The sequence below is a fragment of the Carassius carassius genome, chromosome 5, assembly GCF_963082965.1.
Source record: "Carassius carassius chromosome 5, fCarCar2.1, whole genome shotgun sequence".
Lineage (NCBI taxonomy): Eukaryota > Metazoa > Chordata > Actinopteri > Cypriniformes > Cyprinidae > Carassius > Carassius carassius.
This window is the reverse complement of record NC_081759.1, coordinates 15,141,723-15,159,030: the sequence shown is the minus strand read 5'-3', so window position 1 is coordinate 15,159,030 and position 17,308 is coordinate 15,141,723. Positions and strand designations below refer to the sequence as shown.

The 17,308-nt window shown below is 36.9% G+C and overlaps 1 protein-coding gene across 1 annotated transcript in view; it reads left to right on the top strand.

Annotated features, from left to right (window-relative positions):
* LOC132140832 (alpha-mannosidase 2-like) overlaps positions 1 to 17,308 on the top strand; it is a 51,915-nt gene that overhangs the window by 2,884 nt on the left and 31,723 nt on the right. Inside the window, exons 2-4 of the mRNA XM_059549846.1 lie at positions 73 to 330; positions 3,367 to 3,511; positions 13,195 to 13,366. Of these exons, the coding sequence (XP_059405829.1) occupies positions 73 to 330; positions 3,367 to 3,511; positions 13,195 to 13,366 (575 nt within the window). The remainder of the gene's footprint in view (positions 1 to 72; positions 331 to 3,366; positions 3,512 to 13,194; positions 13,367 to 17,308) is intronic.

Below are 17,308 nucleotides of genomic sequence, written 5' to 3'. Positions count from 1 at the left end.
CTGAGTTTTGTGCTGAAGGAGTATGTGATTTTTTTTTTCCAGTGTTAAGTGTTTCTCTGTTTTTCTGTACAGGGTCAGCTTGGTATTCTGCAGGACAAAATAGACCACTTAGAAAGACTACTTGCAGAGAACAATGAGATCATTGCCAACATCAGAGACTCTGTAATTAACCTGAGGGACACTGTGAAAGATGGGAAAATGTTTCCTGAAGGGAACATGAGTCAGGGGAACTGGGAATTGCTGCCCCCTGCTCCTGCGCTGCTCCCTATCCACTCAGAGGACTGCCAGTTTGCAGCACAGACCTACTCCAAGGCAGCGGATGGAGTACAGGTACAAAATAATGTGTACAAGTGTTAAGATTAGGTGGACCAATTGATTGTCAGGGCTAAATGATAATATTTAATTTGCTTTAGCCCAGTGATACAGATTTCTACAGCACCTGCCCTGTCAGTATTTGATATAAAATTTAAATATAAAATATATAATAATATAAAAATTATTCATATATATATATATATATATATATATATATATATATATATATATACACACACAATATATATATATATACACACACGCGCACACACACACACACACATATTACTGTTTTTACTGTGTTTGTTATATCAAATAAATGCAGCTTTGATGAACATTAGTGACTTTAAAAACAACATTTATACAAACCCCATACTTTTGGCTGTGGTAATATAAATAGTTTATATTTATATATTTCTAAAAGTTTTCTTTACATAAAAAGTTACAACAATTTATAAAAAATGTAGAAGATTTTTTTTTTTTTTGCAACAATACCTGGAAATAAGCCAGTTTTAAATAACAGTCTGTATGTAATATTTGCATAGGCCAAAAGGGCTGTTCAATTCATCCAAATACAGTTTTGATTTCGACTTCAGTGATTATGAAAATACATGAATCAAGATAAAACGATTCTGTCGCCACATTCTGCTTTCCTTCCAGTGGTGTGGTTTCGCTCTTCACCATAAAAGCTCAATTTCACATACAAATCAGTTAAATCATGTAACGTGACTTTTGCAAAATGAGACGTGCTTGATTTATTAAAGTAGATTTTTTATTTATTCATGTTTTTCAAAGCGCTGCTCGTTGGGAGGATTTCCGTTATGTGCTCAGAGATGGAACAGAACATGGACATATAAAGTCATCTTTTAGCTCAACGTGGCAAAATGCAGCATTTAGTTATTATTCACTTAATCCTTCATCAGTTATGTAATAAACGTAAATAGCTGAGAATGAAAATACATGTTACAATAAATTGGAGCCGTGCGGCTCTAAAAGTGAAAGTGGGCTTTTTTCCTGTTGCGACTGTGTGCTTAATATTAATCAAACAACAAAAGACAAAGAAAAAATTGAACACTGCTCTTGACTGAAGAACTTTTGTAGCTTTAATAAGAAACAAATGTTGTTTAATTCTTAAAGTGAAGACTATGCTGTTTTATTTTACATTAGGTTATTCAGTTTCTGTAGTAGGCAGTGTTCCTGTAGCTCAATTGGTAGAGCATTGCCTTATCAAGCGAAAGGTTGGGGGTTCGATTCCCCGAAACACATGATAGGTAAAAATTGATAGCCTGAATACACTGTAAGTTGCTTTGGATAAAAAGCTTCTGCTAAATGCATAAATTTAATTTAATTTAATTTAACTGAATACTGTAGACTTGCATTTAATAAAAACCTTAAAGCACAGTTTGTTTTATAGTATTCTTTTCATTCTATTGTATCTGTCCTTTGCTTTTTTTATTACTGAGTGACAGTTTAATTATTTTCAATAATTTTGTAGATTTTTTTTTTCTTTTTATGTTTTACTAATATTATTTACCCTATGATTCTGCTGTGGTATTGAGACTTTTGACATTCCTCTGGTCTCTAAAATATAGATGTCATAGCAACCTTATTTACAGATAATATATATATTTTTGATATATATTGCTTTAAATAAATCCTTCATATAAAGTTTGGGATATGTGGCCCACTCATGATTGTGTAAAATAATCATGATTACAATTTTGACGAAAATAAACGTGATTATGATTTTTGTCATAATCGAACAGCCCTATGTGAAAGAAAACATGCATTCAGAAGGCAGTTAATTAATTGTGGAAAAGGGAGTCGATATCCATTCTTCCTCAAAACTAACATCTCAATATCATCATATTTTTGTAAGACGTAGAGCAAAGGTCTGTTTAAATGCCGACGGGAGCTGCGTTTGAATTACGGTCATTTTTTTCCTAGTTGTAGTGATGTTCACACTCACGTGATGCCTTTTGAAAACCTCAGGCCGGTGACACACTGGCATATTGCACCTGTCAAACATAGTCTATTAACATAGACGTATGTTATGATACTGTAATGAATCAGGAAGACATTCATCATTCCATAAGCATTTGGTTGGCATGCCAGAGAAAGTAAGGGAATAATAATTCATAGTCACCTTGAAACTATGTTTTGCTATTTTATAATGCACAATATACTTTTAAAAAAATATTTATTTAGTCCTGAACAATTTTACTGTAAACACGGATAGATCAATGCCAGCAAGACTTGTTTTCTGGAGACCCACTTGCTGTTCTGTGGAGGTTGAGAAATATTTCAGTGCCTGAATTGTGTCAAGCTAGCAGACTAATTTTTGCATATATTTGCATGTGCGTTTGTCTATGGCTTGCCTTTTTCCTTAGCCCTTTTCTGCCTTTATTTGTTTCATACGGGGACGTGATGTAATATCAGCATCTACAGGTGCAAGTCTATGATTTGTATTGCTATCCAACCTGGAAATATTGGTGCTTTTCCACCCGTCACTTGAGAAAAAAATCCCTGCTGAATTACCTTCTGTTTTTTGACAAACACCAGGGTTGTGTTGTGTTTGTCAATAAATCAGTTGAATTCCTGTCCAAATAAACAACTTTGAGTTTACATGCAAGAAATGCTTAAGAGAATATGATTTTTGATTGTTTGTTTCAGAAAACCGCCAGCTGTAATGAGCTAGCACCACATTTTAGAAGTGCCATCTGGGTGTTTAAATAAATGTAGCCACTACAAACAAATAATGGTTTTTGTCATCTTTTGAATTAATTGATGCTTAAATGAGTTTTATCACAGAGAAGCCACGAAGATGCTCTTGTTATCATTAAACTAGTTGTCAGAGAATTTTCATACTTCTTCCTGCCTAGCCTTTAAGTAACTCCACAAAATGATTTTCACTTTCAATAACCAATAGATATTTATGTACACATGTAGTATTATAAACTGACTTCTGTACTTAGTCACCAAAATAGGAATTGAATAGAGGTGTGTCTATTATAGTCCAATAAAATCATGTTCTTTCCTGCTTTCTTCCAGATGCTGGATGTTTATGATTTACTCCGCTTTGATAACCCTGATGGTGGAGTATGGAAACAAGGCTTTGATATCTCTTATCAGGACGATGAATGGGACAATGAGCCACTCCAAGTATTTGTTGTGCCCCATTCACATAATGACCCTGGTGAGTGCTAATGTTTGTTGGCTATTGTCTTGTGTTTGTAGTCAATGAGCATCACTGTTTATCAAGTAAACAGACAATTGTTTGTTTGATGTATGAACAAACATTTGTGATTAATGACTGAAATTTGATGACTTGCAGACCTAGATTAAATCCAGGGATTTACGTGAGTAATGTGAGTGGCACTCTACAACTGTGTGGTACGATACAGCTCGGTACAGCTAAGTACAGTACGGTACTGCATGGCTCGACACGGCTGGGATTGCGTTTCCACTGCAGTTTAGTACAGCTTTAGAGTAGGCGGCTCTCGGCTATCAACGAGAGGAACATCTGTACTTCCTCAACAGACAACAATATATATATGATACAGAGATGGTGTGTGCTTTCAGGCACAGACACATGTTGATTATTATTATTATTAGTGTATTCAGTTTCTGTTAGAGTCATGCAAATAAAGCAGGCAGTATTTCGAATGGTTTAAAAACAGAAATGGTACTCTTGAATTTTTGTTCAAGCACGTCCATAAGTAATACATTACAACTAGGGGTGTAACGGTACGTGTATTCTTACCGGACCGTTTTGTTACAGGGCTTTCGGTACGGTGCACGTGTGTACCGAATGACCGAATGCAATTTTTTGTGTGTGGAACATAGGTACATTTTCGTGTTTCCAAACGAACATATTAAGTGGCAGAAGTCTCCGCGTTCAGCGCTAATCCTGCCCTGCAGCTGATTCTAAGGCTGGCGACACACTGGCTGCGTGGCGTGGCGTGAGCGTGGCGTTTCTGCTGCGTGTCAGTTGCGTGACTGCTGCTTTGCGTTTTCTGTGTCTTTACACACCAGAATCGTGCCTGACGCGGCGCTGGCGCGCTGCTGCTACTGTAGGTGACATAGAGGGAGGCCACTGAGGCGCCGACAGACCAGGATCTTGTCTTCACGACAACAATATCTATACTTCATGTTGAGCATAAAGATAAAGCCTACTGATAAAGGACACCGTCAACAGTATTGACGGCAAAATAGACTATGTTTGACAGGTGCAATATGCCAGTGTGTCACCGGCCTAAGGTTTTCAAAAGGCATCACGTGAGTGTGAACATCACTACAACTAGGAAAAAAATGACCGTAATTCAAACGCAGCTCCCGTCGGCATTTAAACAGACCTTTGCTCTTAATTCCAATCGGGGCAACCCAATAACGAAATCTGAGCAGGTCTAAAAACTGAAACTGTTGTTGCTGCACTTTACACTTTGGAAAAGTTATATATATTTTTTAAATATGAGCAGGCCTACAAGCTGGGATTGGTAATGCTGCACTGTAATCATAGTTATTTATTTATATTTTTCATTATATTTTATTATATGATATTGGTTTGAGACTGAGAGTATTTTATTTAGTGGAGAACTTTGCAGCAGTATTTTATTTCTTAATCTTTTTTTATTTTATATAAATTTTATTAAAAAGTATTTTAAAAAAGTGTTAACAAATTGTAAAAAAAAGGTTTATAGTAATAAACAACCTGCAGTTTAATGTTTGCATTTCTTTCCCTTACTGTAACGAAAATGAACCGAACCGTGACTTTAAAACCGAGGTACGTACCGAACCGTGATTTTTGCGTATTGTTACATCCCTAATTACAACCTTTTTATAGATTGAGATATAGATACAGATACAGACTGTCTATGTTTGAGTCTGACTAAATAAACCTTTATGAGGAAGGAATAATTTTCCAGGTGGATGGACGTCAACGGAATTTGTTGTGTGTAAAACTGATGCAGCCTACATTGGAAGGAAGTTCTTTCTCAATCAGTCTAATTAAAACTCAAGCAAATTTGGTTTATTAGTACATGTATTACTGATTTTATCTTACGACATATAACATACTGTAAACAATCGCTTTACGTATACGTCGACATTCCATGTCCATTATTGTGAAACCCGCGAGACACAACACAAACACAGCTCCGATCACAGCATCCTCCATCCTCCTGTTGTTAACGTACTTCTTCTCTTTAACGTTGTTGAACGCCGTGCACAAATGACATCTCTGTCGACCGGCTTACATCACGTCCTAGTACATACTGTCGGTGGTAATGTAAACCTTTAAATGGTGCTGGGAAATAGTTGGTGCAAAATCATCCCAGTACTTTAGTTCTGTACATTTAGTTCTGGAACTAAAGCGGTGCAAAAGGCCTTATAATCATGTGGCCACTTGCACTTCTGACCATCTCCTTAGTTGGTTTTGGTGTTAGGACACATTTTAAACCCTGTTTGACCATTTCTGGTCAGATCACCTGAGAGCGATATTAATACCAGGTGTAAACAGGGTCAGAGTTACATCAGGTCCTTTTCAGTTATCCTTGTGCTTATTGTGATAAAGTCGCCATGACAACAAAGTTCAAAGATACAATATAATGTCTAATATATACATGGTTATACTTTAAGAATTGTGTTTATTTTGTCCTTTATAAAGTGCCTTACTAAAGGTTTTAGTGTGAGTTTTAGCTTACAAGTAGTTAGGGATAGTAGAGATTACTTCCTAGGGTGATGTACAAGTGCTGTTTATAGCTGAACTTGTATTGAACTCTGAATATTTCTTTAAACCAGTTAACTAAATAGACTTGTCGTTTTGTGTTTTTTTCCAGGGTATTTCTATATCTGTGATAGATGACAGTTGATGTACCTTTCCACAGTCATCTCACTCAGGGCAAAAGAACTAATAATGAAATAGCATTCCACAAAAACAGGAGGTTTATTACTTGACCCTTCCGTGTTAATTACCAAGTGTGCACCTCATATTTTACATTACATATGAGAAGGGACAAAAAGGAAATTATTGTCAGATACACAGCAGTCAGTATTTTAACTCACCAAAATAAGTTTAATATGACAGATATTACCTGATGTTCTCTTACTTTGATGGTAGGATTTTGTTACTAGATTTATATCTTTTTAATCTATGATTAATGTTTTTTATAATTACAAATAAATATGAAATCATATCTATGCTGTCTGCATTTACAGGAAATGTTAAGCATTATTAAATATAAATATTTCAGGAAATTTGTGCTTCTTCTATGATAAACATTTAGTCTATTTTGTCATTTCAGTGTACTTTGATATTTTTGTTGGGTAAAAAAACAACAACAAAAAAACATCGAAAGCATGCAGGAAGCCATTTTGTTATGTTACAGGGAAACCTTAAAACAGGAAATAACATAACCGAGAACCCCATGGCAGGGTCACTTGATCCCGATCACATGTGATTTTTAGCAGATTTTTACACAAGTTGTTTCTGTGTTCAGCTTGATGCAGCACAATAAATAAATTAAAAAATTAAAAAATAAGGGCTTACGAGACTCTTTAAGCTTAATTCTGTGTTAAAGATGCAATACACATGGCACAAGATGCTAAAAACTTAATAATTACTTAAAATAGTACTTAAAATAAATCAAAACTTTAAATAAATGAAGGCTATACAATTCAGAGTATGTGCTCAAGTGTGACTAGACTGTTGATGGATAACCAGTGATCCAACATGAACCCATTTCAGTTATTTTAAGCAAATATTACCAGGTGAATTAACACACACTCTTCTCACACACGTTGATGTTTGACTTCATTTGTGTGTGTGTGGTAACCTGATCTGTCCTGTTTTTTTTTCTGTGTCAACTTTTCTTTCACTTGCCACTTTTGTTCCATTGTTATTTTTCGTCAAAATCTTGATGTAAAAAGGAAAACGAAAAGTGTGCATGAACAGACCTACATTTAATTCATAATTAACTTTGAATTCACATTCATCATATGATGTAATTTACTGTGTTTATTAGTGTTTAGTTAGCTAGCAGCAAGATAGTCCCCTCAGGATATACCACTGTTGACTTTTAGTTGGAAAACCAGTTCTTTGCAGGTCATGTTGTTGTTTTTTTCCTGTTAAGTGACATGATCTGATGTTTTACAGTAAAGGATGTGTAGCAACTGTCAGTTATGGTCTGTTGCTTATGATATCACCTTAAATGTTTTTTGATGTTAGAATAATCCCATGCCAGTTTAATGTGTTTAGACAGCTGTCACTACATCTTTATACTTATTAGGTTTAGTTTTCTGAATGTTTGAGTTGCAATTATTAATATACACAAACTGTCATTTCATGTTTATTAACATTTCATGTGGGATTCAAATATATTTAATTATTATGAAAGTCGGAGTGTCTGTCTGCAGGGTGTAAGTTTGTTGACTGTTTATGTGTATAAATAGTAGAGGACTGTGGGAGTATTTGCGAAACCTCTTTTTGTTTGCAGTTTCATTTCATGCTAATTGAGTCGCAGAAATGACACACTTGACTTCTAATATTTTTGAGGGCCTAAACATGCTCCAAAACTCATGAAACTGCACACGTGTCAGAACTGGTGAAATTGTACATCTGATATAGGTTTCAGAAGTGGGTGTGGCAAAATGGCTCAGTAGCGCCACCTGTATACATTCAACGGAGTGCGCCTCAAGATAGGTTTTAAAGTCTTAAACAAGCATCTGTCATTCTTTTCAACTTCATCTGGAATATCCCCCAAAACTTGAACACAGAATGGCTTAGGAATACAGAGAGAAAAAATACTATTAATAGGAGACCATATGACCTCCCAAAAACTATTCATCTTTGGACATTGCCAAAATACTGTCTATGTGCCTGATGTGCCTTGTCTGGCACACTGTTTTTCCAACATGGGTGGGGAGCACCCGTTTGATACGGTGTGATAAACAATCCTGTCAGATTCTTTTAAAAGAACTCACGGCACATTTTTGAGCTTGTTGAGGTATGTAGGCTAGTACATATTTTATTCCTTTTGTCCAGTGTCAAGGTGATGCCTTCTTCTTTTTCCCATTTTCATATATATTCTGTTGAATGTCCTTTATAATTATTTATCGCTTTATATAATTTGGATACTATAATTTTTGTAACTTTCTTGTATCCCTGTATAATAAATTGTGTGATTTGATTAATCTGAGCTTTATCCATTATCTCTTTCAAGTATTGAAATAGGTCTTGGTTTTCAAGGCCAAACTTGTCTTTGAAAGTTTGAAAGGCTTTCAGTATTGCCATCCTTTATAATTGTGCAAATGGAGGAAATTCCTTGATAAAACTTTTAAAACAAATTATTTAAACCTATCCATCGTCCCTGGTTAATCTGGATTGTGTGCCACTTCAATTCAAAATCTGAATTTGGTTGTGCAAATGAACATCCTTTATCACTTGAGTTAGTGGGTTAAGATAAAAATGGATCTGCTTTCATTTTTGTTTCATTTTGTCTCTACCTCTAAACCACACCAATACATCAGTGGTCTTAATTCTGCGGCCGTCTTTCAGATTTCCCCAGTTGTCTTGTCCTCTATCTGATTGCCTGAGCAAGAGGTCAGTATATATTGCATAAGGGTAAGAGGGGACTCCCATGTCATGTTTCACTTTATAATTATGTATTTTCTGTTAAGGAAAGTATTCATTTTGATGGTAGTCTCTGGCTTCAAATACTGCTAGTAAAAAATGAAATAACTATTCCTAATTCACACAATCAAATGCCTTTTCTGTGTCCAGGGTTCCTAAAGTTGCTTTAAAATTATCTTTTTGAGTTTGTTGAATTACATGAAGAATCTGTCTAATCCTGAGCCTGTTGTCCTCTAAGGCTAACAATTTGTAGGTGCTTCTCAATTAATTAGAATGTCATTAAAAACTTCATTTTGTTTCAGTAATTCAACTCAAATTGTGAAACTCGGGTATTAAATAAATTAAATGCACACAGACTGAAGTAATTTAAGTCTTTGGTAAAATTGTAATGATTTGGCTCACATTTAACAAAAAAACCCACCTATTCACTATCTCAACAAATTAGAATATGGTGACATGCCAATCAGCTAATCAATTCAAAACACGTGCAAAGGTTTCCTGAGCTTTCAAAATGGTCTCTCAGTATGGTTCACTAGGCTACACAATCATGGGGAAGACTGCTGATCTGACAGTTGTCCAGAAGACAATCATTGACACCCTTCACAAGGAGGGTAAGCCACAAACATTCATTGCAAAAGAAGCTGGCTGTTCACAGAGTGCTGTATCCAAGCTTGTTAACAGAAAGTTGAGTGGAAGGAAAAAGTGTGGAAGAAAAAGGTGCACAACCAACCGAGAGAACTGCAGCCTTATGAGAATTGTCAAGCGAAATCGAATCAAGAATTTGATTGAACTTCACAAGGAATGGACTGAGGCTGGGGTCAAGGCATCAAGAGCCACCACACACAGATGTGTCAAGGAATTTAGATACAGATGTCATATTCCTCTTGTTAAGCCACTCCTGAGGCGTCTTACCTGGGCTAAGGAGAAGAAGAACTTGACTGTTGCCCAGTGGTCCAAAGTCCTCTTTTCAAATGAGAGCAAGTTTTGTATTTCATTTGGAAAACAAGGTCCTAGAGTCTGGAGAAAGGGTGGAGAAGCTCATAGCTCAAGTTGCTTGAATTCCAGTGTTAAGTTTCCACAGTCTGTGATGATTTAGGGTGCAATGTCATTTGCTGGTGTTGGTCCATTGTGTTTTTGTTGGAAACTAAAGTCACTGCACCCGTTTACCAAGAAATTTTGGAGCACTTAATGCTTCCTTCTGCTGACCAGCATTGTAGATGCTGATTTCATTTTCCAGCAGGATTTGGCACCTGCCCACACTGCCAAAAGCACCAAAAGTTGGTTAAATGACCATGGTGTTGGTGTGCTTGACTGGCCAGCAAACTCACCAGACCTGAACCCGATAGAGAATCTATGGGTTATTGTCAAGAGGTAAATGAGAAACAAGAGACCAAAAATGCAGATGAGCAGAAGGCCACTGTCAAAGAAACCTGGGCTTCCAGACCACCTCAGCAGTGCTACAAACTGATCACCTCCATGCCACGCCGAATTGAGGCAGTAATTAAAGAAAAAGGAGCCCCTACTAAGTATTGAGTACATGTTCAGTAAATGAACATACTTTCCAGAAGGCCAACAATTCACTAAAAATGTTTTTTATTTTTATTTTATTTTTTATTGGTCTTATGAAGTATTCTAATTTGTTGAGATTGTGATTTGGTGGGTTTTTGTTAAATGTGAGTCAAAATCATCACAATTAAAAGAACCAAAGACTTAAACTACTTCAGTCTGTGTGCATTGAATTTATTTAATACATGAGTTTCATAATTTGAGTTAAATTACTGAAATGAACTTTTTCATGACATTTTAATTCATTGAGAAGCACCTGTACATTCAAAACTGATACAGTTCTAAACTAATTACATAGGGTTTTATCCTTCTCCTTTTGAGACATTACTGGGATGTTTGCTTTTCTCCAAGAAGGGAAATAGTCAAATTAATTGATGAGATAAAAATGGGTGAAATGTCTGTTCTAAATATTTTGAACCACTTTGATGGTAAGCCATCATTAACAGGCATTTTGTTATTTTTATAAGATTACTTAAAGCTCTTTTAAATTCTTCATGTGTAATTTTCTTTTAAGAGATTATTTAGTTTCTGTCCAATAGAAAGAATGTTGAGAGAATCTAAAAACATTTTAATCAATGCACCTGTTGTCTTTTGAGAATATAGACATTTATAATACAACTCAAATGCCTCTTTAATCTTCTCCTCCTTATATATCTCATCCATCTTATTTTTAATAACTTTAATTTGTCTCAGAATCTGAGCATCCTGACTAATTGTGTAGTTTTGCTAGATGTTGTCATTTGTCTTCGAGATTCTTAAAATGAAGTTATTTTACCTCCTGACTCTAAAGTTTTGAACGGTAGTGTTTGGTTATATCATGAGATATTTCAATAAATGAGACCATATTCCAGTACGGTGCCATTTTTATGTTTACTACCTAGAATAAACTACAGTTGCAATCCAAATGATTCACTCCTCCTTGAGCTGTAAACCATTCTTTTGCCTTGAAAAACATTTGAGAAAAACAATTACACCAAGGCATCAGTAAACAAATTGGCTCTAAACATGTACAAATTTATGCAACACCCAAAAGTTACAGAGATAATCTTTTATTATTTGTTAGCTCCAATAATTGTTGTCTCTTTGTGCTGACATGTATCAACTGCTTTCTTCAAATCTCAACAAATATTTGGTAACACTTTAGTATAGTGACCTATTTTCATTATTAACTTGTTGCTTATTAGAACAACTATTATTAACGTATTGGCTGTTAGTACTTATAAAGCACATATTCTGCATGACCATATTCTACATCCCTAATCCTACCCAATACCTAAACTTAACTACCTTACTAACTATTAATGAACAGGAGTTTATTGAGGAAAACAGATGTAGTTAATGGTTTGTTGCTAGTAAGAATTGGACCTTAAAATAAAGTGTGGCCAATGTTTCTAATGAGATTTGAATCTGAAAACTGAACAGGCCACTCAAAAACATTTTATGACTGATTCCTGAACCAAGCTTAGATGTATACTTTGGGGTGGTTGGCCTGCTGGAAAGACCAATGATCATTAGCTTCAGTCTATGCACCAAAGACAATACAAACTTTGCCAAAATGGCCTGATACTTCAAAGAATCCAATAAAGAATGTCCTTAATACAGTCAAGATTTCCACTTCCTGGAACAGCAAAGACTGACAAGAAAACAAAACTGGTCCAACTGCATGGTCAAACATTGTCAAAAAATTCTCTATAACTCTAGATCTCTTTTGACTTGACCATATTTGCTACTCAATTTTACCACATGCATGGGCTGAATTTTTGCATTTGTAATAGCTTAAACAAGTTACGATTTGTTGTAGAGTCTCCGAAAGGGTTAACTGTGTTTAATCTAATTTTGTACCTAACCTTTCAAACTCAATTTTTTTTTACATTTATATATTGACAATGCCACTTGCAATATGCCACTTAACTGTTGTCGATGCTATAAAAAATCTTCCCAAAAAAAAAAGCTTACATTTGCAACTTGTTATAGACTCAGGGGGTTGAATAATTTTGATTGCATTAGTATACTTTACCCAAAAACACACTGATACCATAATGCTTCTTTGTTGCACACCTCTTTATAGTTGTAATTTGTTGGGGAAGTCGTGGCCTAGTGGTTAGCGAATCGGACTCACAATCGAAGGGTTGTGAGTTTGAGTCTCGGGCCGGCAGGAATTGTGGGTGGGGGGAGTGCATGTACAGTTCTCTCTCCACCGTCAATACCACGACTTAGGTGCCCTTGAGCAAGGCATCGAACCCCCAACTGCTCCCCGGGCACCGCAGCATAAATGGCTGCCCACTGCTCCGGGTGTGTGCTCACAGTGTGTGTGTGTGTTCACTGCTCTGTGTGTGTGCACTTCGGATGGGTTAAATGCAGAGCACAAATTCTGAGTATGGGTCACCATACTTGGCTGAATGTCACTTCACTTTACTACTACCTTCTTGCATTGAACACAAAATGAGATATTTAGCAGAATATCCAAGCTGCTCTTTTTCCATACATTGAAAGTAAAAGGTGACAACCGGTAGTCCTGATCCCCATTTATCAGCTTGAACATTCTGTTAAACATATTCCTTGGTGTTTCACAGAAGAAAGGATGGTTTGGAATAACATGAGAGTAAATAAATGATGACAGAGTTTTATCCACCATTTTAAATGTCAAGTCAAAGTTTAACAAGTTTGTGTGTTGTTCTGCTCAGGCTGGCTGAAGACATTCGATGACTACTATAAAGACCAAACGCAACACATTCTCAACAACATGGTGGTGAAATTGCATGAAGACAGACGGCGAAAAATGATCTGGTCTGAGATCTCGTATTTTTCCAAATGGTGGGACAACATCGATGAGCAGAAACGAGATGCTGTCAGGAGGTGAGGCTTTTCTCTGTTGTTGATATCCATATATCCTCATGCGTCGGTGTAATTTATGGATTCATTAATTGCAACGTTTACACACAGGTGTGGTGTAAACAAGACTGGGAGATGTTGAGGAGTGGAGGAGGACTCCATTGTGCTTTTGGTCCCATTTTAATTAAGCTCAAAGTTTTTACTTTATTGCCTACCTCTCAGGTGACGGTTTATGCACAAAAATAAAACGACAACAAAATTAACTCGAGATATTGTTATGATACAAACATACAATTTGTGTGATGACACAAATATAGTTTCTAGTATGTATTTATTTTCATAACCATAACCACATCTCTTTGAACATTTCCTAAAATGTGTTCATGTATTCCATTTAACCCCATCAGTGTTACTCGTTCAAAGATGTCATTAGTACATATTAACATATGATAACAAGGTCAGCCCTGCCACAAGAGAGGATGGGCTATAAAAGCATGTCAAATATACAGAATTGGTTGTGTTCACTGTTGAGCTAGCCTTGGGAAAAGACACAAATGCCATGTGGAAATGTAATAAACATTTCTGCTGTGGGTTTGAATTCCAATTAGAGCATCTTTCAAAACGGCCTGAGTTGAAGGCTGAAGCCAAATGAAAGATCCAACACCAATATTTATTCACTATTGATTTGATGCAAAGAAAGTGTTCGAAGCAAACAAGCTCTATTCTTTTTGAACATTTACAACCCCCCCACCCCCCCCCCCCCCCTCACCCATTTATTTCCAAGATTGGCCTTGGCAGACTCCAAATCAAGATTTTTGGCAGGCCTGAGCAGGTTTTATTTCATTTTATATCAGCCAAATCAAGGTCTAGCATAATGATTCAATTTCTTTTACTGCCACATACATTGAGGTGTATCTTCAGAATAAATCAAGATGTCTGAGCTCTGGAGTCTGCTTGGTGCCTTACAGAAAATGGGAACTTCAGATAAATCTATAAATTAAAATCTATGCTGGAATATATATATATATCTTGAAACACATCTTCAGATGCACCTGAACTCATCATCAATGATGTTACCTGAGGTCCTCTGGTGTTTCGGGTCTTTCAAAATCAGACACCCTCGCCCAGGCGACCCAGCCGCGGCTGATCAGACCGCGATTTGTGTTCAGGTAGCACCCGCTTGCCCCCATGGTGCTCCTCTGCGGATCCAAAGCCATCTCGAGGCTTTTTCGGCTGCGTCTGTGATGTTCTTAATGGCCCTGCTCCTTGTTGTTCCTGTAATGCCCAGCGCAGTAAAGGCTTTGTGAAGGGAGCGCCCCACAAATCCTCTGCAGCCAACCTCGATAGGCATGCATCTCGCCTTCCAGCCCTGTGCTCGGCAGTCTGTGACCAGATGTTCATATTTGGTCATCTTGCTTTCGTGGGCTTCTCCCAAGCGGTCCTCCCATGGCACAGTCAGCTCCATGATGATTATGCTCTTGGTGCTCTCTGAGACTAGAATGATATCTGGCCTCATAGTTGTGCTGACAATGTGCTGGGGGAATTTCAGCTGCTTCTCCAAATCCACAGAGAGTTTCCAGTCCTTGGCTGATGCCAGGATCCCTGCTGGTGCCTTCCTCCCTGCTTGTGGCTGCTCTCCTGCCCTAACAAATGCGATTGAGCAATTGGTGTTGCTCCCTCGGCCGCCTTTGCTGATCTCTTTGCTGATGGTGTCTGCAATAGATTTCAGCACCTGGTTGTGACGCCAAGTGTACCGACCCTGGCCGAGCGCTGTTGGGCAGGAACTCAGAATGTGCTCCAGTGTTCCCCGAGCTGGGCACAATTGGCAAGTTGGTGTGTCTGCATTTCCCCACGTACAGAGGTTTGCTGGGCTAGGCAGGATGTCGTACACTGCCCGAATCAGGAAGGTTATGCGGTGTGGCTCGCTTTGCCAGAGCTCCGTCCAGGTGACCTTGCGGTCCATGGCCTAATCCCACCTTGTCCAGGCCCCCTATATATATATATATATATATATATATGCCATTTTACTTGGAACCTCAATTTCATGCCTTCTCAACATTTAACATGATCTAGGAAGCATTTAGTTTAAAATTTCGCTTTCTAAATGGGGTAAACTTATATTTCATGGTCTAAATTGCTGCTGTAGTGTAAAATGAACCAAGTATGTCTTGGATGATGGAGAAAAGTTCACAGTAGGGTGAAACATATAATGATTTTCGTAATCCATTTTACTTGGTTTGTAAAGCTATAATATATATATATATATATATATATTTTCAAATAACATTCATTGATAAATCATGCACAATAAACCCAAGTACAAAGAAAGTGAATAGGGTGGTTTTTGATTTCATATCGACTTTAATAAAATGTCTAAGCACTGCTGCCCATTGGCTCATTTTCGTAGTCAGTGATTGATTACAGAATAACATACCATTTTCTTTTTTTTTTTTTTAAGTAATTTCGAAATTTTCTGTCAGTTACGTGCTGAGCTAGTGCTCTTGGTTTTGCTACCGCCGCTCTTATTACTGGCCTCCAGAGGGCCACGCTATACGATTCGCAGCTGAAATATTCAACATTACAGAGAAAAGCTGCTGACTGGCAATCAGGCCTGGAGAACTCCACTTCTAATAAGGGATGCCATTACCCAAGGTGTCTACTGTCTGTTCAAGAAAATAATTAGTTTGCAGTGGCAAAACTCAATAAACCTTATGATCAAAAAAAATAAAAAATTAGCTACTGTGTGTAAAGCTGCATATGTGGAGAAAGTGCTTTGTAGTAAAAACCCTGAAGAAAAGCTGTCGATGATGTTACTGTGGTGAAACATTAGCAGCCCCTCTGTCCTCTTCAAAGCTTTGCTTATCTTAGTTTAAAGACATAGAAATTTATTTTTATATGCTTTATATATTTTATACATTCCTGGTTTTACTGTAAGTAAAAAAAAAAAAAAAACTACGTTTCATAAAACAATATTAATGTTCCAGATGTGAACAGAAAAAACAGTCTGACTCATCCACTCGTAAATAACTTTTTAAAATTGCCTTAAATTCAAACATTAAAATAAATTATGTGTTTATAATATGTTGTGTTTTCTCTTACTATTGAAAAGTTTATAAGCCTTTTTATCTGAACCAAAAACAGAATGAACTTAAACAAGTCTGAATTTATCTTTTTGTGAAACTATACTTCATAAAACATCTGCATGAAACAAAACGCTGGTTATGTATGCAACTGATGACCACCAGAGATGGTGCTATTTCAGTGGATAATCAAAGCACCAACCAGATAGATAAAAAAAAAAACATACCAAGGAAGTCACTTAGTGATGTGAGCTGAACTGAGGGAATATAAGCCCTGCAGCTCAGTGCCCTCTCGCGTTCCGAGTGGGGGGCTATGAGGAGTATAGGGCAAATAGGTAGGCTCTTCAATAGAATAATGAATGTGAGTGAGCAACCTCCGTGGAAGCCACAGTAGCAGTAAGAACTGAGTCTTCAGGTTGGAGATTTTGCAAGAGATACTTCATCTCCAGCATGTCAAGTCAAGTCACCTTTATTTATAGTACCTTTAACCATAAGCAGCTTTACAGTATTAAATCAGAAAATAGTGTGTCAATATTGCTAAAGGACAATAGTAAACACTCAATTTTCAGTTAAAGGCAGCATGTCTGAAGAAAGGAAAGCTACTTTGTTTGACAACAGCTGTCCAGCCAAATGACTACCTCTAACTCTCGATTTTTTCTTAGCCAGAGGAGCACCAGCAGTTGCTGAGGTGCGGTGCTTTTGAGCTCTCTGCTGCAAAGTCAAATCTGCTTGCAAAATACTAGCATTCTGGTTGTGGTCTCTTCGACATACGAAGCAAATTTACTTATTTAATCAATCACGCACAATTCTGTTGAGCTTGCAATTGCTAATCAGAGGCTTTCAGATTAGTCATCGCTGAAACCCATCAGTTTTGAGTGAGCGCACG